The following is a 24,541-nucleotide window of genomic DNA, read 5'->3' as shown; positions in this document are numbered from 1 at the left end:
GGGAAATTCCAGTTCTCCTTTTTCCACAGTGGGAATTGTGCAGTTTCCACAGGCCAGTGGGTTTGGAGAGCAAGCTTTGTTTGAGCTCACAAGGTGTAGCCATTTTCCAGTTATCATTTTCCATCATTTTTTGTTTACCATTTTTTGTTTATTATTTTTTATCATTTTTCTATTCTTAATTTTTTCCATTTACTGTATTTTCATTTCTCATTTTTTATTTATCATTTATCAGAGTTGGCCAGGCAGGGCCTGGGTGTGGCACTCAGTGCCGAGGTGGGGACGTGTCCCAGGTTGGATTTTGGAGCTCTTTTCCAGCCCCAGTGATTTTGGGATAATTTTTGATTCTTTTCCTTGCACGCTCCCAAACTTTCAGGTGTGAGCACACAACAGAATTCTGGCGAGAGCCAGTTAAAAATCTGAGCTGGCAAAACCAAGAATTTGATAATTTAAAACCAAACCAGGAGACTTTGAGCACATAGTTCCTGGATAAAACATTGGGATTTATGTGGTGAAATCCCCTGTTTGACTGGAAAAATCCGGCACCGGGAGCTGCTCTGCACAGAGGCGTTTTCAACACAGCTGAACTGGGAAGGTTTCTCACTTGGCCAAACTCCCCAGACCTGCAGAGTTTGTGGTAGAAACTCCATTTCTGGGCTTTTTGCTATCAAAAACCAACCTCAGGATTTCTCAGAGACAATCTGGGTACATCCATCCATGGTCAGGGACCTCTGGACAATGCAGATATCTGCCAGGCTCCATCAGGGCTCTGTTCTTGGTGTGTTTATAATCTGGGCTCAGTCTGATGCCTTGTGCAGGCTGCCCCAGAGCAGAGGCTGGACAGAGCTAAAGAATAAAGCAGGGATTTATTCAAAGCATCTCCTCCATGGATGCACCTTGGGCAGCACCAGAGCCCAGCCAGGGCTGCACCCAAGATGAACCAAAATGGCCCCAAAATGCACGGCCGGGCACGGGGTCTGTCCCTGGGATCAGTTCTGCTCCATTTGCACCTTGCAGTTCATTGTCCCATTCCAGCTTTAGCCCAGGCAGTCCCACCCTGCTTGTTTTTCTCTCTGCAGCCCACGGTGTTTGTGCTCCTGGGCTGAGATTTGGATCATTTGTCCTTGGTGCCCAGCTGGAGCAGGAATTGTTTTGTCTCCCTGCTCTGTGCACAGAGCTCAGCATCCCATAATACGAAGCTCAGATCCACACACTAAAGCAGCACAGAATGTGAAACATAGGAAAGCTCCAACCTGAGGCATCATTTCCAGCCCTGCCCTGATTTCACATGAAGTCCTTCCCTCAGAAATTACCCTGGGACACCCCCCTGGTTCCCCAGGGCCAGCTCCGAGCTTGGTCCTTAGCCCAGGTGCCAGGTGAGGCACTCTGGGAATGCTGAACATCTTCAGAAATGACCAGAAAAACCCCATTTTTTCCCCATAATGTTTAATCATTTGGACCATGACAAAACCATTTGGAATGGGGCAGGATGTGGGACACTGGCCCAGGACAAACCTGCATTTTTCTGGGCGTTTGAGGCTGTGAGCACTCAGCTGCCAGCACTTCAATATTTTGGCCATAAAAGGCCAATCCTGCCTGGCTTTCACTAGAAAAGAGTTTTTATTTTTTGGGATTAGTCACTGCTCTGCCTAGAGGGATGTGTTTCACTGCTGTCTCCAGGAGTTTGTGAGTAGAAGCTGAATCTTTTCCTGGTTCTGTGCGCTTTAACTCTGATAATCCTGTGTTTTCCAGATGGCTTTAAGGAATTATATTGAGGAATGTAAATTCCCTCCAGAGCCAGATGCTGTTTGTCGATATCAGCAGTGCCATGGCTACTCCAAAATCCAAATATATTTTACAGACCCAGACTTTAAGGTAAATTTTCAGTTGAGAAAGGTTTGAGAAGTAAAACTTGATGTATTTTCTGCCCCTTTTTGTATGATCTGGGAAGCTAAACACTGTTTTTTGTTGTGGTTTCATTTAAAAATGTTCCATTTTTGCCATTTTTAGGGTTTTATACGTGTTATTTGCTGTCAGCAGTGCAGAGTGGAATTCCACATCAGCTGCTGGAAAAAGCTGAAAACAGCAAGCTACAGTGATAAAAACGATAAGGTGAGGCCTCTGCCACACTGGAATTCTAAATTTTTTTAAGACCATAGCATTGAAATATGTCAGGGAATTCCACAAAATTCAGCAGCCAGGATAAAATGAAGGGAAATCTGGGAACTCCTAAAATTATTGTGGAAGTTGACTTTTGGGTGTGAAGTTGGAGGAGGGAGTAAAAGAATAAAAGATGCCACGGATTTTCCATGATTTTTGATTTTCAGCCCATCCGAGGAAGAGTTTGGGATTGTGTTTTCTTTGATTGCTTTGCTCACCCCAAACTGAGGAATTAATTTGTGCAGGGGTGTAAATGATGTGTGGATTTAAATGCCTTTGTTGTGTGTGTCCTTTTCTCCTGCAGGATTTCCTTAAGGAAATGTGTTTTACTCCTGATTGTAAAGGCCTTATTTCAAAAATAGTTATATTCAGTTCTTCTAGGCTGGTAAAATGTGAAGTAAGTATGGTCATGTTTTATATGAAATTAATTAGAATATTAAGGGGGGTAAAGTAAAAATGAGAATAACTGCAAAAAACCAATTGTTCTGCCTTAACAGAATGTGAGGATTATTTAGGAATTTAAATTTCCTGTCCTAGTGGAGCAGGAATTGCCTTGGTGTGGGTCAGATTGTCATGGATGGGAATGGAATTCAAGGAATTCAATAATCCTTCACGAATAACTCCCCAAAGGCACAGGAAAATTGAGAATTCTCCCCAGATTGTGAATTCTCCCCAGGGCAATATTGACCTGAGAGAAGCAGAAATGATTGTGGGATTTGTTGTGCCATAACTCAAATTTAATTCCTGTCCTATCCCTTGTTTTGGTAGTTTGAACAAAAAATCCCAAAACTCAAGGAACCACCAAGGGCCTGTATAAAACAGAAATGTTCAAGGTAAGATTTGTCCTGTTTGGATCGATTTGAGAGTAGAGCAGGAGGGATTTTCATGCCTTTTTACAAATGTTTTGCAAAGTTATCCCTTCCCTCTGCCTGATAAACGAAAAAAAAAAGGTAAAATCCATTATAATCCAATGGTAAAAGCATTTAAATTGCTGCACAGAATTTATTCTGTGTGAATGTTTAGAAGGTGTAAATATAAATGCATTTTATGTTGCTGTTGTGGTTACTGATACCCAGACATTTGACATAACTGAGTTGGCAATTTTTTGGTCAAGTAACCTTTAAATAATGAGGAATCAAGCTGAGAGGACAAACAAAACAGATTTTTAAAAAGGAAATTAATAAAAGGTTAATATTTGGTTGAAATTGCTGAGTGGTAAATTAAGAGTATTGAAGCCAATCCTAATTTAGACATCTTTAATGGGAGTAAAAGTTGTTACAACTTGAGGAAATCAATATCTTTATGAAGTTTTGTGGTCTCTGCTCCTAAATGAAGACCACTTTGATTCCATTGGTACTTCCCAGTGTGCTATTTGCACCTCAATTAACCTTTGGCTGGCTGCTGCATTGCTTTTTGCAGTCTTAGGAAGATAAAAAAGAAGCAAGAAAAGAAACAGCGGCGAAAACGAGCGCGAGAAGAGGCCAGGAATTCTGCCAGGAAAAAAGCTGAGGAAAAGCAGGAGGGAAACGAGCAGTGCCAGTTCAGCCAGCACAGGGGTGGGTGAAAATGGGGATTTGGGGGCTGGTTCCTCCATGGGAAGGGTGAGAGTTGGAGTGGGAGGTTTGGGGTCCCCGTGCCTGGGGTGTCCAAGGAAGGAGCTCTGGGCTGGGACAAGGTGGGATCAGAGTTGGGGTTGATGATCCTGGAGGGCTTTTCCAGCCTCAGATTTCCTGGGATTCTGAGTTAGCACAAAGCAGTGGGATCAGCATTCTGAGCATCCCCAGCTCAGTCACAGCAGAATCCTCATAGTGAGCATCACCCCCCTGTGAAAAATCGGCATTTTTACTTCAGACAAATTTTATTTCACTTCTGGTTTTATTGCTGGGGGATGTTCCTGTGTGTGGTTGTTAATTGCTGGGCTGTTGAGGGTCCCAGGACGAGGTGAGAGATGAGAACCTGACTCTAAGTTCTCAGAAGGCTCATATGTTATGTTATGTTATGTTATGTTATATTATATTATATTATATTATATTATATTATATTATATTACATTACATTACATTACATTACATTACATTACATTACATTACATTGTACTATAATTATACTATATTATATTATATTATATTATATTATATTATATTATATTATATTATATTATATTATATTATATTATATTATATTATATTATATTATATTATATTATATTATATTATATTATATTATATTATATTATATTATATTATATTATATTATATTATATTATATTATATTATATCATATCATAGCATATCATATTATATCATATCATATCATATTATATTATATGAAAATTATATACTAAAACTATACTAAAGAAAGACAAAGGAGACATCAGAAGGCTAGACAAGAATGAATAATAAAAACTCCTGACTGATCAGAGCCCTGACACAGCTGGACTGGGATTGGTCATTAATTAAAAACAATTCACATGGAACCAATCAAAGATGCACCTGTTGGTAAATGATCCCCAAACCACATTCCAAGCAATCAGATAATTATTGTTTACATTTCTTTTCTGAGGCTTCTCAGGAGAAAAATCCCAGTGAAGGTGTTTTTCAGAAAATATCACAGTGACAACTGTGTGGTTTCATTCCTGTGTGGTTTCATTCCTTGTAGAAAACCTCAGTTTTTCCTTGGCTGGTTCCTGCAGAATCAGCCTGGAGAGGGGAAAAGCTCCAGTTCTGAGTGAACCCATTGAAAAGGGATTTCAGGAAAAGCACCTGGGGACCCTGTTAGAGAAAAAAATATCTCAGATAAAGACAGAGTGATCTCGAAACGTACATTCCAGATGATTGGGGAAAATAAAAATATTTCAGTCTGTGCCTTTGTAGGCATTTCAAGCTTCAGCTTTTCCTTGCTGGATGTTGGCTGCTCCACATTCCAGAGCTGGGAACTTCCCCTGCAGCTTCTCAGGGCAAAGGAGAAGGGGGGATGTTGGAGAATTTATTTTTTGGTCAGTATTATCAACTTGGAATATAATGAATTTGTAATTTCCCTGTTAAATACTCTGGGTGTATTTTTTTCAATCCCATGCTTGGTGTTCTCTGGGTGCCTGTTCCCTGTTCAATGGCAAATCCTGAAAATTTGGGAGATTTTGGCTTCCCTGTGGATTTGTAAAATCATTTATTATTATTATTATAACTTCATTTATTTCCTGTTTGTTTTGTTTTAAATCTTTGCTCTCTCCTTTTCTCTGGCTCATCTTCAGTTGTGATCCTTGGAGCCACTGCAGGTCGCCGTGACCTCATCCTTAAACCTGGGCAAGGAGTTTGTTTCTTTAAACAAAAATTGAAATCAAATCAAATTGGATCAAATTCCTAATTCTCAGAATGTATGGGAAAAAAGAATTCTTTAAATCCTGTAATTCTCAGTGTAAAACAATTACAAACACCACTTAACCCAAATGATCTGCTTTTTAAGTTGGTTTTTGAGGTTTTTCAAAGGTTTTTGAGCTTTTAAAAGTTGCTTTTTAAGTTGGAATTGTGGTAAGGACATGAAATCTTGCTGGTTTTGTGCTTTTTTTTCATTGGAATATTTTGACTTTTCCAGATTCTGGCCAGGATTTATACGCTGGGGACCAAATCCTGCAGCACATCCGGCGCAATTCCGAGCAGATCAAAGCTTCTGTCCCTGACCCTGCCCAATTATTAAAGGAATTACTGGCCTGGGGAGTGATCAGAGAGGAGGATTTCGGCTCTTATTGCCAAATTAGCACTCCCCAGGAGGTGCTGGAGCAGCTCCTGAGCTCCTTGATCCAGGAGAAAAGCCGGGTGCAGAGCAGGGGCTTCCTGCACGTGCTGAGCCAGCTCGGAGAGGTGGATCCCAAAGTGCACAAGTGGCTGCAGCACCTGGATCACCTGGGTGGGTTCTGAGAGCACAGAAAATTCTCCTTTTTCCTCATTTGAAACTGCAAAGAAAAACTTCTCCTCTTGGTCCTTTCCCTGATTTCCAGAAGGGAACACAACCTGGGTGGCTCAGGAGCTCTGTGGTGATTTGGAGAGAAAATTCAACAATTTTTAAACGGTCTTAAAATTCCAGAATGGGTTTAAATGCTGATGTTTGTAGAAATAATCTGGTTTTGGAGAGTAAATAATGCTGGGGTTTTGCCATTAAACTTGGAAATAATTTCGTGTTGGTGCTCTGCAGTTTCCTGTTGGGTTTATAATTCTCCAGCTCGGAGAGGTGGATCCCAAAGTGCACAAGTGGCTGCAGCACCTGGATCACCTGGGTGGGTTCTGAGAGCACAGAAAATTCTCCTTTTTCCTCATTTGAAACTGCAAAGAAAAACTTCTCCTCTTGGTCCTTTCCCTGATTTCCAGAGGGGAGCAAAACCTAGGTGGGCCAGGAGCTCGGCAGAGAAAATTCAACAATTTTAAATGGTCTTAAGATTCCAGAATGGGCTTAAATGCTGATATTTGCAGCAATAATCTCATTTTGGACAGTAAATAATGGGGTTTTGCCATTAAACTTGGAAATAATTTTATGTTGGTGCTCTGCAGTTTCCTGTTGGCTTTACAATGGAACAAAATTGGAATTTTGGGGTTTAGGGTTGCTCATTTTGCTTTATCACATCCATATCCTTCCAAGAATTGACAGAATTCTTAGACTTCTATTCTATTCTATTCTATTCTATTCTATTCTATTCTATTCTATTCTATTCTATTCCATTCCATTCCATTCCAATCCAATCCAATCCATCCACAGAATAGATCCAAATCTAGTTATTATTATACAAATAATAATTGGTGAGAGTGGAATTTATATCAACCCCATTGCTCATTTTTTGTTTGCATTTCCAGGAGACAAAAGCTCTCACACCGTCTGTACGTTGAATTTCTTGACCAAACTCTCACCCTTTGAAGAGGAAGATCAGATTTTAAGCATTAACAATTTAAAGCTGGAATGAAATATTGGGATTTTTTTCCATCTTTTTCAGGTCTGACAGCTACAAAAAACTTTCTCCTTCAATATGGCCAAATTCTGCAAGAGCTTGACCTTTCTATTTTAGCCCCACGGTGGAACCAGAAATATGGCAGTAAATTTGGTTTTGTGGCAGCTGATGGTGAAAAGCAAGAAATTTGTGATTATTTCCTCACCCCTCCCCTAGAGAAATCCCGTTGTTTTATATGGCTTTTAGAAGAAAACAGAGAACATTTCCCAGAGCTCCATCAAGCTTTAGATGAATTCTTTGATAAAATGGGTGAGTAGGCAAAGGGATCAAACGTTTCCAGTAAAAATTCATTTTTATTGTGCATTTTTAGCATTAAAGTTCTGCAGCTGCAGTTTTGGAGCTGCTCTGGTGGTGTTGGGTGAAGGATTAGAGCAGTAATTCCTGTGATTTCACAGTTAAATTGTAAATTCATTAAAATATTGTTATTTCCATCAATCACCATGACTTTTATCCTTTCCACAGATGATCCAACTATTATATTAAAGAAGCAGGGAAATGAGAATTTATCAGTAAGTGAATTTTATTTCTGTTTATCCTCAGCTCACAAAGAACTTTTTGCTATTAAAGAAAAGGAAATATTTTGCAGCCTGATCCTTCAGACTTATTGGAGATTTAATCTGTTCTTTTAGCTCCCTTTTCTTAAATTATTTTATATTTGACTTATTTAATAATAATTTTTCAAGTATGCCTCATTCTGAATAATTTTTTGATTGGTATCATCATTAAAATCCATCCCAATTGGCAGAAATAGATTTTGGATTTCAGGTAATTCTGTGTTTGAGGCACCCTCATTTGAAGTTCTTGTCTGCAGTTAAATTTACCTTTACAAATCCAGGATTTATTTTTGATTCAGAGTTAATTAATGTACATATTAAGAAATTCAGAATGTTTAATGTGCACATTAATAAAATACAGAATTTTTTAAATTTACCTTTACAAATCCAGGATTTACCTTTAATTCAAAATAAAGCTTTAGAGTTCATTAATGTACATATAAATAAAATGCAGAATTTTTAATGTGCACATTAATAAAATGCAGAATTTTTAATTTGCACGTTAATAAAATGAAGAATTTTAAATGTACAGATTAATAAAATGCAGTTTTTAATGCACACATTAATAAAATTCAGAGTTTTTAATGTGCACATTAATTAAATGCAGACTTTTTAATGTACATATTAACAAAACACAGAATTTTCAAGTGTACATTAATAAAATGAAGAATTTTAAATGTACACGTTAATCAAATGCAGAATTTTTAATGTACATCTTAATGAAATGCAGATTTTTTAAAATTTACTCATTAATTACATGCAGAATTTTAAATGTACACATAAATAAAATTCAGATTTTTAAATGTATACATAAATAAAATGCAGATTTTTTTTTTGCTTTTTCATTTCATGAATTGGGAAAATCCAAGAATGAAATGAAAGCCAGCACAAGAAAACCACTTTGATTTCAGTGTTAAAACAACCTGTAATTATTCTGTTCTTGTGTAATCCCAATCCTGTCAAAGAATAATTCAAATTTCAGTTCCTTCATCTTTGTCTTTCTTGGAAAACTGAAGCAACATTTGCCAATCCTGTGCCTTCATTTTATTTTCTGTTTCAGAATAATGAAATCAAAGTTAAAAACAAAAACAGGAAGAAGAATTTGAAAGATTCAAAGGTCAGTAACTTTGGAAGCTGCTAAAGCAGCTTTTACCAAGCAGGTACCATTTATTTACTGCTAAAAACCCACCTAAAAAATTGAGATTTTTTTAGAATTTCTGGCATTCAGGTGGATGGGAGCTGTTTTTGTAAATATCTTGAGGAGACTCCTTACTCAAGTAGTTTTTCTTGAAGTAAAATTGAGCAGTTAATATTTAAATTATACCATTTTTAAAAATTTTTTCAGTATAAAAACAATTTTTAAATTTATTTATGACTCACTTTGGCTCTGACTGGAGGCACCTTCCACTGGCTTAATTCTGAGTTATTGTTGTGATTTTAATTTTTCATGTGGGAAGATGGGAATTTGGTTCAAAAATTCCATTTCGTGCTCAGGAATGTTATTAATAATTCATTATTTGATAGATTTTATTGGAATATTATTCTGCCTGAATTTTCTGCTGCCTTTTGGAGGATTTTGCTTTATTGAAAACCTCATGCCCTCACCTCTTTATCATTTTTCTAGAATTTCAAGAGTAAACTTCAGATTTTTTTTCTCAGGATTTATTTTTCTGACTTAGGTGCATTTATTTGTGTATTTCTAAATTATTAGATAATAAAAATAAAGACAACTAAAATGTCTGTAATGGTATAGACAGAATAATAACCAGTCACATGTGGAATTAGGGATAATTCCTGCTTTTGGTAAATTTGTTACAGCCTCAAATTTAAAAGAAAGTTTAATTAAATTTTGATGAAATTGGTAAAAAAAGAAGGATTTGGGGCTGAATATCCCAATTTCTTTTTCCCAAATAAATTCTGAATAAGGAATTAATAACTTTAATTAAGAATTAATTAAGCTGTGTCTTAGCACTGATAATTTTACCTGGAAATTTTGCAGTTCATAATGAATACAATGAATTTAAAGATCAAAATTCAGTGTAAATAAGTTACTCCTGGTCTTTGCAGTGGATTATTTTACGTGAGTCTTTGTGAGGTAAAAACTAAAAGAAATCTGTTTTTAATTAGTCTATTTTAGTATTATCCAGTGGAGTTAGTACAGCACCACGAGAAGACGAGAAGATATTTATAGAAGAAAATAATTTGTGAGTATTTGATTCTGCTTTTATTGCCCAAACTCCAAACTGCAGGAGAAGAATCCCTTAAAAACACCAAGGCTGGGTTAACTTCATTGTTTTTTTTTTCTGATTTTTAAGGTACAAAGATTTTCCAAATGAAAATCCCTTTGTAATCCCAGAATATCTCCAGGAGCAACTGGAGGAATTCGAAGCTCGCTATAATATTGCAAATAGTAAAGATTATCAAATGAATAATAATGATAATCCAGATCCAATCTCTGAGAATTTATATGAGTGAGTATAAATTTCTGTATTTGGGGGTTTAATTTTACTTCATTAATTTTAATAATTTTTGGGGTTAATTGGAATCCTGGTGGGGGTGGCGTGTCTATGAAGGAATGGATTAAATGGATTAAAGGAATGGATGAGAAAACTTTAATTAATTATAATAATTCTGGTTGGTTTTTTTTTTAAGTTATTTCTCTCAAATCTTGGAAGCACATGGCCCTCTGGAAATTAATAATAAATTGCTGATTGGGGAGTATGAGAATTTCCCTGAGGAGACTCGGAAGGTGGTGGAAGATGAGGGCGGCCTGGAGCCCTTCCTGCGGAAATCCCTTCGGTTCATCATGGTGGATAATCTGATAGGCCTGAGGAAGCACTCGGTCCTTTTTGAAGGAAATCCAAGCAGAAATGGGCATAAAAATGAAAATCCACCTGGGGAATTCCAGGGGAATCCTTCCCACAGCAAGCTGCCCTTGAATCCCTACGCCCAGGAGTTCAAGCCTCTCTCATACCCTGTGGATGTCCCTTTGGCAGCAGCTCCTGATTTACCAGATTATCACGCCCAACAATATTTCCCCTGCTCCTTCCCTGCTCCCTGCACTCCTGGCAATCCTCTGGAAAATGAAAATATTTATTCCATGGAAAACCAGGCTCCATTTTCGGGTGTTTTACTGAAAGGTTTTGAGCCTGCGGGCCCGGCTGTGTTTTTACCTCAGAGCTCCTGGGGTTATCAATATGGAATCTTGCCCCTGGCACAGGCTGGGTTTATTTACGCTGATCCTGCAGCTCCTCAGGGAAATCTGCGCTCAGCAGTTCCAGCTGGGAAAGGCAGCCCTGAGGCTTTTGTGCCAGCTGAAATCCAGGAGTGCAAAGGCCCTTGGGGCCGCTTGGAGAACTTGGATAAAAAGGATTCTGCTTTTCCAAATGGTTCAGATGAAGCTGAGGGTGGTAAATGTGTTGAAAAGGAAAAAGGAAAGAAAAATAAAGCCGGGATGAAGAGCAATCCCCACACAAGGATGGTGGCTGTGCAGGTAAGGAAGGGAGCAGTGCTGCAGAGACTTTATAGCCGACATTTTATAGGATGAGCAGAGGATGGAGCAGCTCTGCTGGCAGGAAAGGCTGGCACAGCTGGCATTGTTCACCTGCACAGGAGAAGCTTTGGCCTGAGCTCAGGGTGGCCTTGCAGGGCCTGCAGGAGCCCCAGGAAAGCTGGAGAGAGACAATTTCCAGGGGATGCAGGGACAGCACACAGGGAAATGGCTTCCAACTGGAAAATTACAAGTTTAGAACAGATAGTAGGAAAACTTTTCTCCCTGGCAGGGTGGGCAGGGCTGGGCTGGAATTCCCAGAGCAGCTGTGGCTGCCCCTGGATCTCTGGCAGTGCCCAAGGCCAGGTTGGACACTGGGGCTGGAGCAGCCTGGGACAGTGGGAGGTGTCCCTGCCAGGGATGATTTTATGTCCCTTCCAGGCCTAATTGAGGTTTGCATCTCCTTTCTCTCCCTAGGAGATTCCTACTAAGAATCCATGTTGTATCCCTGGTGCAGAGCTGTCTCACTGTTGTGTTTTCATCCCAGACTTACAGATTCCAGGCCCAGTTAATGAACTAAAATTAAACATTTCCACATGGCAGGGGTGGCACTGGATGAGTTTTGGGGTCCCTTCCAACCCAAACCATTCCATGATCCTGAGACCTTTCCGTTTCTGTGATTACTCACTTTTCATTTGTAATTCTTCAGAGCTGCTCACTGAATTTCATTGTTCCTGAAGTTTTTGCTGCTCTTTTTTTCCCTGGGTATCACACAGGGAACAGCTGCACAAAAGTTTCAGCTTCGCTTTAGAGATGAAGCAATGTCATTCTGTGTTGTTATTTTTTTCCTTTTGTGATGAGTTCAGGGATTTATTTTCACTTCCACAACATTTGAGGATTTGGATTTGTGGAGGAGGCTCAGAGGGGACCTCACTCCCTAGGAGGGTGAGACACTTCCTGCAAATCTTCACTTTTCAGACATTTAGAGCATGTTTAAAGACCCACAGAACTCCCTGCAGTTGCTCGTGGTCAATGAAATCAGAGAAAGAAAATAAAAAATCCCTTTCAGAAACAGCTCCACAATGTTTTCCTACAACATTTATAGGCCTGGATTAGATTGGATTTATAAAACCCTCAGTGAGGTATAAAAACTCCAAACCGGAGCAGATCGTCTATGAACCAAGAAGATTTTTAATCAAATTCTAATTTTCTTTGTGTTCTAGGTAAATCAGGAAGTTGCTAATAGGGAAACCAATACTTTGCCTTTCCATCCATTTGAAAATCAACAAGTAAGTTCCTGCACCCTGGTGTCCGTTTCTCATGAGGGAGGTTAAAGGAATGCCCAAAAACTGAATAGTCTGAATAGTACTCTGAAAAAAAAAACAGGTTTTACAGATATTTTGTATTTGGGGGGTTTGGCTGGTTTTGTGTTCTGTGATGTTGTTGGAAACATCACCCAGCCTCACAAGGAAATGATTTTTGAGCTTTGCTGTGATATTTGATATTTGTTCTGATTGTTTTATGTTGAGTTTGTGAGGGGTCCCCAGGACAAAGGAGGAATTGAGAATCTGACTCCATCTTCTCAGAAGGCTGTTATATTATATTATATTATATTATATTATATTATATTATATTATATTATATTACTATACTAAACTGTACAAAATAAGGAGAAGGATCAGACAGAAGGTTACAAAGAATGATAATGAAAAACTCATGACTGACTCCTCAGCATCCAACACAGCTGGCTGTGATTGGTCATTAATTAAAAACAATTCACATGAAACCAATCAAACACGACCAGCTGGTAAACAATCTCCAGACCACATTCCAAAGCAGCAAAACACAGGAGAAGCAATCAGATAATTATTGTTTTCATTTCTCTCTGAGGCTTCTCAACTTCCCAGGAGAAGAAATCCTGGCCAAGGGATTTTTCCAGAAAATGTGACAGGGACAGTTTTATTTTAAGCTGTACAGATGTTGAATGTTTGAGGTGTTTGCTCCCTCAAAACCTGGATTTGAGTATTCCATTTGGGCCTGGAGAGCATTCAGAGTGCTGTTAATGGCAGGTTGATGTCTGTAGCAGGAGATAAAGGTGAGAAAATGTGACCTTTGAACTGGGAGCAGGCATCAATCAGACTGGTCTTTGTAACTGATTCATTTCCAGGGAGATATTCTCCGTGTGGAAAAGGAGCACCAGGTGCTGCAGGAACAACTCAGAGAAGCAGAGGAGAAATTCAAGCAGTCACAGAGCAGGAGCTTGGAGGAGATTGCTGCTTTGGAGGAGCTGCTGAAAAAAAGTATTGAAGAGACTGAGGTAAAGCTTTTCCCCATGGATCAGAGGTTGTGGGATCCCTGGAGTGTCCAAGGCCTGGGGGGGAGGGAGGTGTCCTCCCCTTCCCAGCCATTCCCGCATTCCCTGCCTGATCCCTGATTTGGGATTTGTAACAGTAATTATTAATTTATTCTGTAGATACAAGGTAGTTCTTCTAATTCTTGGCAGAATGCTTATGGGTGTTAGTAAATTTGAATTATTTGGCTAGAATGTGTGAGAAATCACAGTGATGTTTTTGTGCTTTGTGTAGTTGGAATACGAACTGTTTTACCAAGGTGTGTTACATTTATTGTTGATATGTTTATATCTATTGTTGATATGTTTTTGTCCTCCCCACCCCAGCCATTCCAGCATTCCCTGACTGATCCCTGATTTGGGATTTTTCACAGTAATTATGCATTTATTTTGTAGATATGAGGTAGTTCTTCTAATTCTTGGGAGAGTACTTATGGGTGTTAGTAAATTTGAATTATTTGGCCAAAATGTGTGGGAAATCACAGTGATATTTTTGTGTTTTGTATACTTGCAGTATGAACTGTTTTACTGAGGTGTGTTATATTGTTTATTGTTGATATGTTTTTGTCCTCCCCACCCCAGCCATTCCAGCATTCCCTGACTGATCCCTGATTTGGGATTTTTCACAGTAATAAGGAATTTATTTTGTAGATATAAAATTAATTAATTAATTTTAATTAATCTTTTAATTCTTGGGAGAGTCCTTGTGGGTGTTAGTAAATTTGAATTGTTTGGCTATAATTTATTCTGTAGATACAAGGTAGTTCTTTTAATTCTTGGGAGAGTACTTATGGGTGTTAGTAAATGTGAATTATTTGGTTAAAATGTGTGAGAAATCACAATGATGTTTGGTTTTGTCTTTTCTATACTTATAATATGAACTGTTTTACTAAGGTTATATTGCTATATTGTTTATTATTGATATTTTTATTATTGATATATTGTTATATTTTTTTTTGCCTAAAGGATGTTAAGTACTGCTTAAAACCCTTAAATGGGGTTTTTTTAAAATATATCTTGTTTATTTATATTTATTGGTAATGTAATATTAATAGTTATTGTTGGTTTTGGTTGAGTTACTATTGGAGTGTTGTAAGTAAGAGTCAAATACCCTCAGTCTGCTCCAACTTTTATCTGAATAAGCCACAATTTTCAGAAATGAAGTTTTCTTTTCTGCCTTCAGGTGTCCCAGAATGAGCTGGATTGGTTCCACCAAGACTCAGAAGCACAAATGAAGAAATGGCAGCAGGAGAAGAAAGAAAACCGAGAGAATTTAAAAGCACTGAAGGGCACAGCTAAAAAACACTCGGACACCAACGAGAGGTACAGCTGTAAATAGATTTACACCCCCTCGTTCTGACAGTCTAAACTTCAGAACTCTTTAAGGAAATGGAATCCTTGGCTGTGAAACCAGCCAGGCATTTTCTGCCAGTATTAGGCTGGAATATGGACATGGCCATTTATTTTGAATTTCTTTGCCAAATTACAGGTAAACAATCTAAATCAGCTTTTAGATAACTGATGAAGCTGATTTGGCAATAATTCTCCTAATCAGATTTGACAGTTCCTTCTGTATTTTAATGTCCTCTCTCAGTTTACAGAGCCCAGACTTTGGTCCTTGAATGCCTTTGTTTTATCTTTAATAGTTTTATCTTACTTTAATGTTTTATCTTTGTTTTATCTTAAATAGTTTGGGCCAAATCTCTCCTGAAAAATCATCAGCCTGGTTTTATCTTAATCACTGCTTTATTAGCAAGAAATTTAAATGTATTTAGAAGAGAATCCATTTAAATGTATTTAGAATAGAATTTAGAATAGTTTGGCTTGGGATAGACCTTAAAGACCATTTATTTCCACTCCTCCCACTGTCCCAGGTTGCTCCAGCCTGGCCTTGGACACTCCCAGGGCTGGGAATTCAGGGACTGAACAGGATCTAAACCCTACAGATTGCCCTGTGGTTCTAGAGGAGCATGTCCCATATTTGCCAATAAACCTTGTCCACAATAAACTCAATAAATGTTTCATTCCTCCAGGTATTTGAAGGCCATTGATGAGAAGCAAAAGCAATATAATGCAAGTTTAAATACATTTCTGGAGACCAGGTAAAACTCATGTCCCTTCCAGCAATATTTACTTCCCTGTATTTATTTATTTCTCTATTTTCTGTCCCTTCCAGCAATATTTACATTTTTCTGCCTCCCTCTGGGTAAAGATTTAGGGGAAAATCAGCACTTTAACCCAAATTTCTTACTCTAAGTTTGCTTTTACTTGCCATGAATAAATAAAATCCTACTCTCATACATTTCCCTTGATTACATGACCCTGAGTAGCTGTAAAAAAACCCTAAAATAGCATAAATTTTAAATACTGCTCTGCTCTGAATGTTACTCAAATATTTCATTTCCTTTCACAGTAATAAATTTGCTAATGAGAAAGGCAAATTGGAAGAGCTGATAAAAAAGAGTCAAGATGACAGCCAGGAGTGTGAGAAAAGAGCTGTTAAAGCAGAGGTACAAAAAAAAAAAAACCCAAAAACCCTTAAAAACCTTTTTTTACAGCTGGGCTTCTGCTGATTGAAGTGGGGAAATGATACCAAAGATGTGAATTAAATATTGGAAATGCCAGGGAGGGAAATCCCTCTTGAAAATTCCTCACTGCAGGAACAGTGTGTGTGCACTTTGTATCCTCAAACTCCTGTTTCAGTTCTTATTAAAACCTGCTTTAAGGTTTTATCCCTTTTTTCCTTGTTTGTTTTTTTTTAACTTTGTTTTGGTGTTTTTTTTTTTTGGTATTTTTATTGAGTTTTTTCTGTTTTGTTGTTTGGGGGTTTTGGGGTTTTTTGTGGATTTTTTTTTGTTTTTAGAGGGGTTTGGGGTTTTTTTTTTCTGTTTTGGGGGGATTTTTTGTGTTTTTGGGGTTTTTTGGTGGGTTTTTTTTTTTGGTATTTTTATTGAGTTTTTTCTGTTTTGTTGTTTGGGGGTTTTGGGGTTTTTTGTGGATTTTTTTTTGTTTTTAGAGGGGTTTGGGGTTTTTTTTTTCTGTTTTGGGGGGATTTTTTGTGTTTTTGGGGTTTTTTGGTGGGTTTTTTTTTTTGGTATTTTTATTGAGTTTTTTCTGTTTTGTTGTTTGGGGGTTTTGGGGTTTTTTGTGGATTTTTTTTTGTTTTTAGAGGGGTTTGGGGTTTTTTTTTTCTGTTTTGGGGGGATTTTTTGTGTTTTTGGGGTTTTTTGGTGGGTTTTTTTTTTTGGTATTTTTATTGAGTTTTTTCTGTTTTGTTGTTTGGGGGTTTTGGGGTTTTTTGTGGATTTTTTTTTGTTTTTAGAGGGGTTTGGGGTTTTTTTTTTCTGTTTTGGGGGGATTTTTTGTGTTTTTGGGGTTTTTTTGTGGGTTTTTTGTGGGGTTTTTTTGGTGAGGTTTTTTGTGGAGTTTTGGGGAGGGGGTTTTGCTTGTTTCTTTGTTTTGTTTTGTTTATTTTTCTTCTTTTTTGTCCCAGGTCTCAGTGCTCCAGACCTGGAAGGAAACTGAAGCCTGGAAGCTCAGAGGGACCATTGCCAAGGCAGAAGGAAATGTCAGGGTGCTGAAGGCACTGGGCAGGTACTGGGAGTTCCCAGCAGGAACCCCCTGCTCCTGCTTGTTCCTTATTTACAACATCATAATTTTTTTATATTCTATAATTATATCAACTATAGTTTTTATTTTCTGTAGTTATATGGAATATATAGTATTTATATGAAGTATTATAGTAATAATAATAATAATATAAAAGTGCACAGAGTTGGGGGTCAATAATATTGTCCCAAACAAAATTCAGCTGAAAATTGAGTCTCATCCTTATCCTTGTGTCTTTCTGAGCTGGGAAAATCAGATTATCTGGATAATAATAATAATACTAATAATAATAATTCCAGTTATTCCTAGAATCTGTAATTATATCTACTATAGTTTTTATTTTATGTAGTTATATTGAATATATAGTATTTATATGAAATATAATAATAATAATAATCATCATCATCATCATCATGTAATAATATTAGTAATAATAATGAAAATTCCAGTTATTCCTGCCCAGTATCCCTGGAAAAGTTCTGCAGTGTGATTTTAACCTGAAATCCCTTGGAAACTTAAACTGGGATTGTTAATTATTTACTATATATATTTCTTTTCTATTCTATAATTATATCAACTATAGTTTTTATTTTATGTAGTTATATTGAATATATAGTATTTATATTAAATATAATAATAATAATAGTAGTAGTATAAAAGGGCACAGAGTTGGGGGTCAATAATATTGCCCCAAACAAAATTCAGCTGAAAATTGAGTCTCATCCTTATCCTTGTGTCTTTCTGAGCTGGGAAAATCAGATTATCTGGATAATAATAATAATACTAATAATAATAATTCCAGTTATTCCTAGAATATTCCAGTATCCCTAGAAAAGGGCTGCAGTGTAACTGATTTTAACCTGAAATCCCTTGAAAACTTGAACTGGGATTAATTGTTGAGGGAGGAACTGGTCTCAAAAAGAATGGCAATGTTGGAGTTTAAGTGTGAATCCTCAATATTCCAGCAGCTCAGCTTCAGCAGCTCCTGTGTTGAAGTCCCAGATTGATTCCTGGGAAATATTTATTTCAAATGTCAAGAAACAACTGGAAGAAGTCGAGGTAAAACTTCATTTCTCTCCATCAGCTTCTCAGTTGAACTTAGGAAATGAAAGCATAAAATAACTTTGGTTTTGAACACACCAGTAGCTTGTCCTCCAAACACTGAGGGGAATTTTTTTAATTACAAAAGAAAGAGGCAGTTTGGAGCCCAGGCTGATAATTTCTAGTGGATATATTAATTTTTTTTTTAAGGCAAAAATCTGCCCTTTATACACTTGCTTCAAAATTGGGTCCCCACGTGTAGTGGTTTTGGTTTGTTAATTTGAAATTTTACAAATTTTGAGATTTAATTAAATTTTAAAATTTAATTGAATTTTAATTTAAAAATTTAAATTTAATTTTAGTTTCATTTAATTTTAATTTAATTTTTAGATTTTTGCATCACTTCCCTAGATTTGCTCCTATTCCAAACCACTACACCACATTAACAAGTGTGTGATTTTTGTTGGTGACCTTTCGAAATCCATGGAGCTTCTTAAAAAAAAACCAAAAAAACCAAACCAAAACAAAATTAATAAAACCCAGGTTGAAGCTCAGTGTAAAATGTGGTTTTTGGTGAGGAAGGAGCTCAGGCTGGTGCTGCTGTGGAGGGCTGATTGATGGTTGCCTTTCCTTCTGCAGGCTGAGTATGAAGAGAAGATTGAGCTGGTGAAGAAAGGGGCCCGGAACTGCCTCAGGAAAGTGGAAATTGTGGATTTTCCTTGGCCCCAGGGGTTTGTTGTGAGTATCCCACCTCCCCCAGCAGCTCCAGGCCCTGGCATTCCCTTGGTGGGCTCCAGGGGAGCTGGGATGGGACGCCCGGGGCTGTCCCTGCAGCCTGGGGACGCTGCAGAGGAGCAGGGGATGGAGCTGGGCAGGGTCAGGGGGCAGCACATGCCCAGCTCCTGGAGAGGCTCAAGCTGTTCATAGCTGGAAATGACTCACTGGTGGGTTTGGTCACTGTAGGGTTCCTGTAGGAGCAAAATCCTGGAATTCCAGGATGGTTTGGGTTGGAAGGGACCTTAAAAATCACCCAGTGCCAACCCTGACACCTCCCACTGTCCCAGGCTGCTCCAGCCCCAGTGTCCAACCTGGCCCTGGGCACTGCCAGGGATCCAGGGATGGAATTCCATCCCAGCCCCTGCCCACCCTGCCAGGGAACAATTCCTGCCCAAAATCCCCTCCAACCCTGCCCTCCCTCAGCTCCAAGCCATTCCCTGTGTCCTGTCCCTCCATCCCTTGTCCCCAGTCTGTCTCCAGCTCTCCTGGAGCTTCTTTAGGCACTGGAAGAGGCTCTCTGGAGCCTTCTCCAGCTTGAACAGCCCCAAAATCCTTGGGATCAGCCCCATTGTGCAGAATTCCCAAATCCCTGGTGCTGGCACAGCCCTGCCAGCCCATGGAGTGCCAGCTGTGCCCCATGGGCACCTTGTCCCCAGCCCAGAGCACTCAGTGCCACCTCCAGGGCACACCTGCAGGGATGGGCACTGCAAAGCTCCCTGGGCAGCCCCTGAGCTCCCTTTCCATGGGGAAGCTTTCCCAGAGGAATTCCTGCAGCTCTGTGTGCCACTGACTGCAAACACCCAGCTCAGCTCCCAGCCAGGTGTGGCAGGAGCAGCAGGAGCTGAGCCATGTCTGGGAATGCATCTGGAATGAGAACAGCCCCAGAAATTCTGTCCACAGACATTTTCTCATGGCCCAACAGCTCCACCAATGCTTTCCTCAAACCAAAGCAGTTTCTTCTGAACCCCTCTAATTGGTTCTTTTTTAAGCTTCTTTTTTTTTCTCTGTGGAAAATCTTGGTTTGTGATTTTCTTTTTTTTTTTTTGGTCTGGGTGTAATTTAGATTCAAGGCTCTGGTCTAATCTTTGAGATGGTTATTTCACTTTTTCTGGGCTTCTGCAAGTTCCACTCCTGCTCTCCTGCATAATTCCTCACTTATTTTTAGGTCTGTTCTTTTATTTATTGACAGAGAATATGGAGACAACTTAATCACCACCAATTTAGTGGGAAAGAGCAACTTTTGTGCCTCTTGTTCTGCATTTGGAATTTATTTATTCTTTTCTGCAGTAACACCAGAGTGACCTTTTAGAAGAGAAATAACCATGAGGTCAAACAAGTGCCCTGATGTCAGGGAGTTTTTGAGATAAGCTGATGTCACCTTTGAGCTCCTGGGCACAACCAAACGTGGCACGATTCCCACTGCAAATGCTGAGTTTGTTTTAATCCCTGTTTCCTGTGAAATGTGTTTGTTTCCTAGGCAATGCCAGGCAGACCTCCCGTGTGTGACCCTGCCATTGTCACCTATTGCTCAGCACCTGCACATCCCAGTGCCCTCCCTGCATTTTCCAGCTCTGATGGAAAAGCTGCAGCCCAGCCCGGAGCCAAGGCAGCACCTCCCGCCTCCGAGGCTTCTTCTGCACCTGGGAAAGCACATCCCAAAGCTCCACAGGGATCACATTCCACTAAAATCTCACCCTCCTGCCCATCAGGCACTTCTGGAAGTAACTCCCAGCATGTCCAGCCCAACCAGACCCACCAGGATCCCTCAGCTCTGCAACTGAGGCCTTCTGGAATTCCAACCAACAAAAAGCTTCCAAAAAAAATTGAAAATATTTTAGCCCAGCTCCAGAGTATATTCCCAAACTGCAGCAGGTACTGGGTGGAAGGAGTGCTGTGAAACAAGGGCTGAACAGCCAGGGATGAAGGGCAGGAAGAATTGAATTTGTTCTGCTGACAAGGGATGCAGGGACAGGACAAGGGGGAATGGTTTAAACTGCCAGAGGGCAGGGCTGGATGGGATCTGGGCAATGAGGAATTGTTCCCTGGCAGGGTGGGCAGGGCTGGGATGGAATTCCATCCCTGGATCCCTGGCAGTGCCCAAGGCCAGGCTGGACACTGGGAGGTGGCCCTGCCATGGCAGGGGTGGGATGGGATGGGATGAGCTTTCAGTTCTCTCCCAACCCATCCCATTCCATAATTCTGGGATTGTTCAGGGTTTCATCCTGGATACTGAGAGTCCCTGGGAGCAGTTCTGGGGAAGCTGCTGTCTTTGATCCTGCTGGGATCAGGCAGGGAGCCTGCAGTGCTCTGCAGGGCCAGCCCTGACCCTGCCTCTCCTGTCCCTGCAGCTCAGACCTCATGGCCTCCATCAGGGAGGTGCAGAGGAGAAATGGGACCAACCTGAGCCCCGATGAAATCCTCAGCAGGGCCACGGAGCTCATCCTGAACCAGCAGCTCGAGGTACTGGGGCTGCAGCTGCTCCTCTTCCTCCTTTCCCGCGGGAAATGGAGCAGCACAGCCCCAGGAACACAGCTCCTTTCTGCTCCTGTGCAGGCAGCACCTCCAGCAGGCAGAGCCCTGCCCTGCCCGGGCTCTGCTCCCCCAGCCCGGGCCAGGGAAGCGCCCGTGGATGGAATCGGCCCCGCCTCTCCCCGGGCAGCACCCGCCCCTAAAACCTCCGGCAGTAAAAACCCCTCCCAGCCACACCTGCAGCCCTGGGGCAATGCTGGAGCTACGCCCAAAGCCAGATGGAGGAAGGACAGTGCTGTAAGTTTGCCGTTTCAGTGGAGTTGTTGCCATGTGCTTTGTACAAGACGCAAAATAATCCTGGAAAAAAAATCATTGCCTCGTTTATTTTGTGTACAAAAGCTTCAATAGACTTGGTTAAAGTTAGTGACCTTGTTAATTGAGTAGAATGTGCTGGTTAATTGCTGATTTTGAAGTATCTGAGTGTTGCTCTCCTGGCCAGGCCTGCAGTGAGGATCCCTGTGCCATCTGCCACGACGAGCTGAGCAGAGACTGCTGTGAGCTCGAGTGTGGCCATCACTTCCACAGAGAGGTGAGTTCTGCTCCTGTTCCCCATCTCCACCTCAAAAACAACCCCATTCCCTCCCCTTACCCTTCAGTGCCTAAACAACAGGGCACAATTCCCTTTTCCAGCCTTTGCCCCCCAGACTTGACCCACAGGCAGCCTGTCAGAAAGCTTTAGGTGTTTTTAAAGTGAAATGATTCATCAGAGTGGATTTCTGATGCTGCTTCAGAGAATGAAATAGGTTGGGATTGCTGGCAGCACACTCAGGGAATGGTTTATCCCTGAAAACTCTGTATTTGCCCCCTGCTACTGGAAGTCCGTGAAGTAAAAAAGCCAGGATTGTGTTGGAGTAATTCCATATTTCCCCTTTTACCTTTTTTGTTTTAATGCTGATTTAATAAATCTGATCAGAGCAGGAGAACAGTTCCACACTGTCACAGACATCCTTTTCACTAAAATCCTTTCTTTAGGATTTTTTCCTTCTGGGAAGCTGAGGCCCCAGAAACAAAAGGTAAACAATAATTATCTGCTGCTGTGGAATGCAACAGCGTGACCCGTGATTGGTCTGGTGTGGATGTTTTGGTTCAGTGACCAGTCACAGCAGAGCTGGCTCTCGCAGCCTGTCAAGGCCAGCTCGTTTGTTATCATTCTTTACTTTTCTTAGCTTAGCTTAGCAGCTTCTGGAACTCTCTTTTTCTTTTTTAGTATAGTATATGTATATATCATAAAATAGTAAATCAAGCCTTCTGTAATGGAGTCAAGGATCTTGTCTCTTCCTTCACCCCAAAACCCCTTGTGACCACTGTCACACCACACCACTGCAATCTGGGGGTGTAGAACTCATTGAAGAGCTTCCCCATTGGTGCTAAAAATTTCCAGCCTCCAGCTGGACTCCTGTTCCCCCAGTGAGCCTGCCCCTGTCCCTGTGCCCGCAGTGCATCCGGACGTGGCTCAAGCAGCATTCCAGCACCTGCCCCATCTGCCGTGGGCACGCTCTGCTGCCCGAGGACTTCCCTGAGCTTCCTGCCTGGAACAAGCCCAGCTGAGCCTGCCGCCCTCCTGCTTTTCCTCCCTCACTGCAGAATTCAGGCTGTAAAGGAGCTGCAGCAGTGCTGGGGGACAGGCCAGAACCCTGGGATCACTGGCCATGGGAACAGCTTTGGGATTTCACTCCACGATCCAGGATTTCTCCTGGTTCCTGCCTGAAGCTGTGCAGGTCAGGGCTGGCAGCACACAACACTGGGGGATTTTTGGCTAAGGGACACTGCAAGTACCAAATTCTTTCACCAGTGCATAATTCCTGTGAAGAGGGGGCTTTTCCCTCAGATTTATTCCAATATCAGACAAGTAGGTGACCCAAAGGATGGACCCAACAGAATTGGAAATCAAAACATTCCCCTCCTCTGGCATAAATAATCCAGGATTCAAGCCTGGTGTGGTCTTTGCAGCTCCTCTCTCCTCACAAATCCACAGCTGAGAATTCAAATGGTTTAAATAATGACTTTTAGTCACATTTTGAAGCAAGAATTTTAAATTCTTCATTTGGATCAATTTTTTTTTATCTCAAAATAAGGTTGAAATTTGAATTTCCCTCCTTGTTAAAGAGCTGATCTGTTTAAATGGGAAGGATTTTTTAAAAGGATTTTTAAGCCACACTGCCTCTGTATTTTGTGCAGGAATAGTCACCAGTAGCAGGAAGGGCAGAATTCCAACAGCTCAGGGAATTTTTTCCCACTGTTTTATGAGTCTGAAGTGGCCAGGGAACTTTTAACACAGACAAAAATTTGTCCCAAACAGCCAAAAGGTGAGGACCAGAGCCTGAGAATCTTGAAATTAAAACCCAAATATTCTGTTGTCTGAATCCAGGCAGCATCACATGGATTAGCAGCCCTTGGCTAATTCCAGGGATCACTTGTTCCCCACACTGCTTGACCTCCTCCAGCTGAAGTTTCGAACTCCTCTCTCATTAATCAGTGTATTAATTACCACTTGAATAAAAAATAAAATTACTTCTGCAGCCAAACACGTTGTTTCTGTGTAGTATTTCTGCTCACTCTGAGTTAGGGGGGAGTAACTGCTCTGCTGTAGAATTAAGGCCTAAAAATTCCAGCACTGGAATCCTTTTCAGCTTCCCATATTTTTGGGGGACTGCAGCTCTTCCCCAAATCCCCCTGTACCATCCCTGGTCTCAGGGAGAAGTGCTAAGTTTCAGTAAATAGCATTTCCCTTCTCCTTACCAGACACCGAAATGAAAATTTCAGCTTTTTCTTCCTGAAACACCAGGGCCCAATCTGGGATTACATTCTCCTGCTGGACAAACCAAAGGAAATTATTTTTCTTAGTTAATTCTGCCTTTTTAGGTGCTGATCTTTACACTTCCCATGTCCATAATTGTCATGGTTTGACACTGGCACAATGCCAGTGCCCCATGAAAATATACTTCCCTGGTGTTTGCTGTGAGATGTGACCAGGAAATAAGCAAAGCAGGCCTCTACCTTAGAAAAAAAATTATTAACTAAACTACAAAAGGAAAAAAAAC

At 40.3% G+C, this 24,541-nt stretch overlaps 1 protein-coding gene across 2 annotated transcripts in view; it reads left to right on the top strand.

Annotated features, from left to right (window-relative positions):
- The window catches only part of TTC3 (tetratricopeptide repeat domain 3), a 65,122-nt gene extending 41,100 nt beyond the window's left edge, over positions 1–24,022 (top strand). For both annotated transcript variants that reach the window (XM_031064063.1, XM_031064062.1), the window contains 25 exons: positions 1,750–1,872; positions 2,008–2,109; positions 2,462–2,554; positions 2,926–2,990; positions 3,577–3,713; positions 5,749–6,060; positions 7,136–7,399; positions 7,613–7,659; positions 8,765–8,821; positions 9,832–9,908; positions 10,020–10,175; positions 10,357–11,197; positions 12,418–12,483; positions 13,362–13,511; positions 14,728–14,867; positions 15,578–15,646; positions 15,958–16,054; positions 17,038–17,138; positions 18,119–18,212; positions 18,834–18,932; positions 20,449–20,843; positions 21,320–21,431; positions 21,525–21,737; positions 21,940–22,029; positions 22,938–24,022. In XM_031064063.1, the coding sequence (XP_030919923.1) occupies positions 1,750–1,872; positions 2,008–2,109; positions 2,462–2,554; positions 2,926–2,990; positions 3,577–3,713; positions 5,749–6,060; positions 7,136–7,399; positions 7,613–7,659; positions 8,765–8,821; positions 9,832–9,908; positions 10,020–10,175; positions 10,357–11,197; positions 12,418–12,483; positions 13,362–13,511; positions 14,728–14,867; positions 15,578–15,646; positions 15,958–16,054; positions 17,038–17,138; positions 18,119–18,212; positions 18,834–18,932; positions 20,449–20,843; positions 21,320–21,431; positions 21,525–21,737; positions 21,940–22,029; positions 22,938–23,048 (4,011 nt within the window). In that variant the 3' untranslated portion in view covers positions 23,049–24,022. The remainder of the gene's footprint in view (positions 1–1,749; positions 1,873–2,007; positions 2,110–2,461; positions 2,555–2,925; positions 2,991–3,576; positions 3,714–5,748; positions 6,061–7,135; positions 7,400–7,612; positions 7,660–8,764; positions 8,822–9,831; positions 9,909–10,019; positions 10,176–10,356; positions 11,198–12,417; positions 12,484–13,361; positions 13,512–14,727; positions 14,868–15,577; positions 15,647–15,957; positions 16,055–17,037; positions 17,139–18,118; positions 18,213–18,833; positions 18,933–20,448; positions 20,844–21,319; positions 21,432–21,524; positions 21,738–21,939; positions 22,030–22,937) is intronic.
- Positions 24,023–24,541: the final 519 nt, after the last annotated feature.

This window comes from Geospiza fortis, unplaced genomic scaffold (genome assembly GCF_000277835.1).
Source record: "Geospiza fortis unplaced genomic scaffold, GeoFor_1.0 scaffold409, whole genome shotgun sequence".
NCBI lineage: Eukaryota > Metazoa > Chordata > Aves > Passeriformes > Thraupidae > Geospiza > Geospiza fortis.
This window is presented reverse-complemented; position numbering and strand designations above follow the sequence as displayed.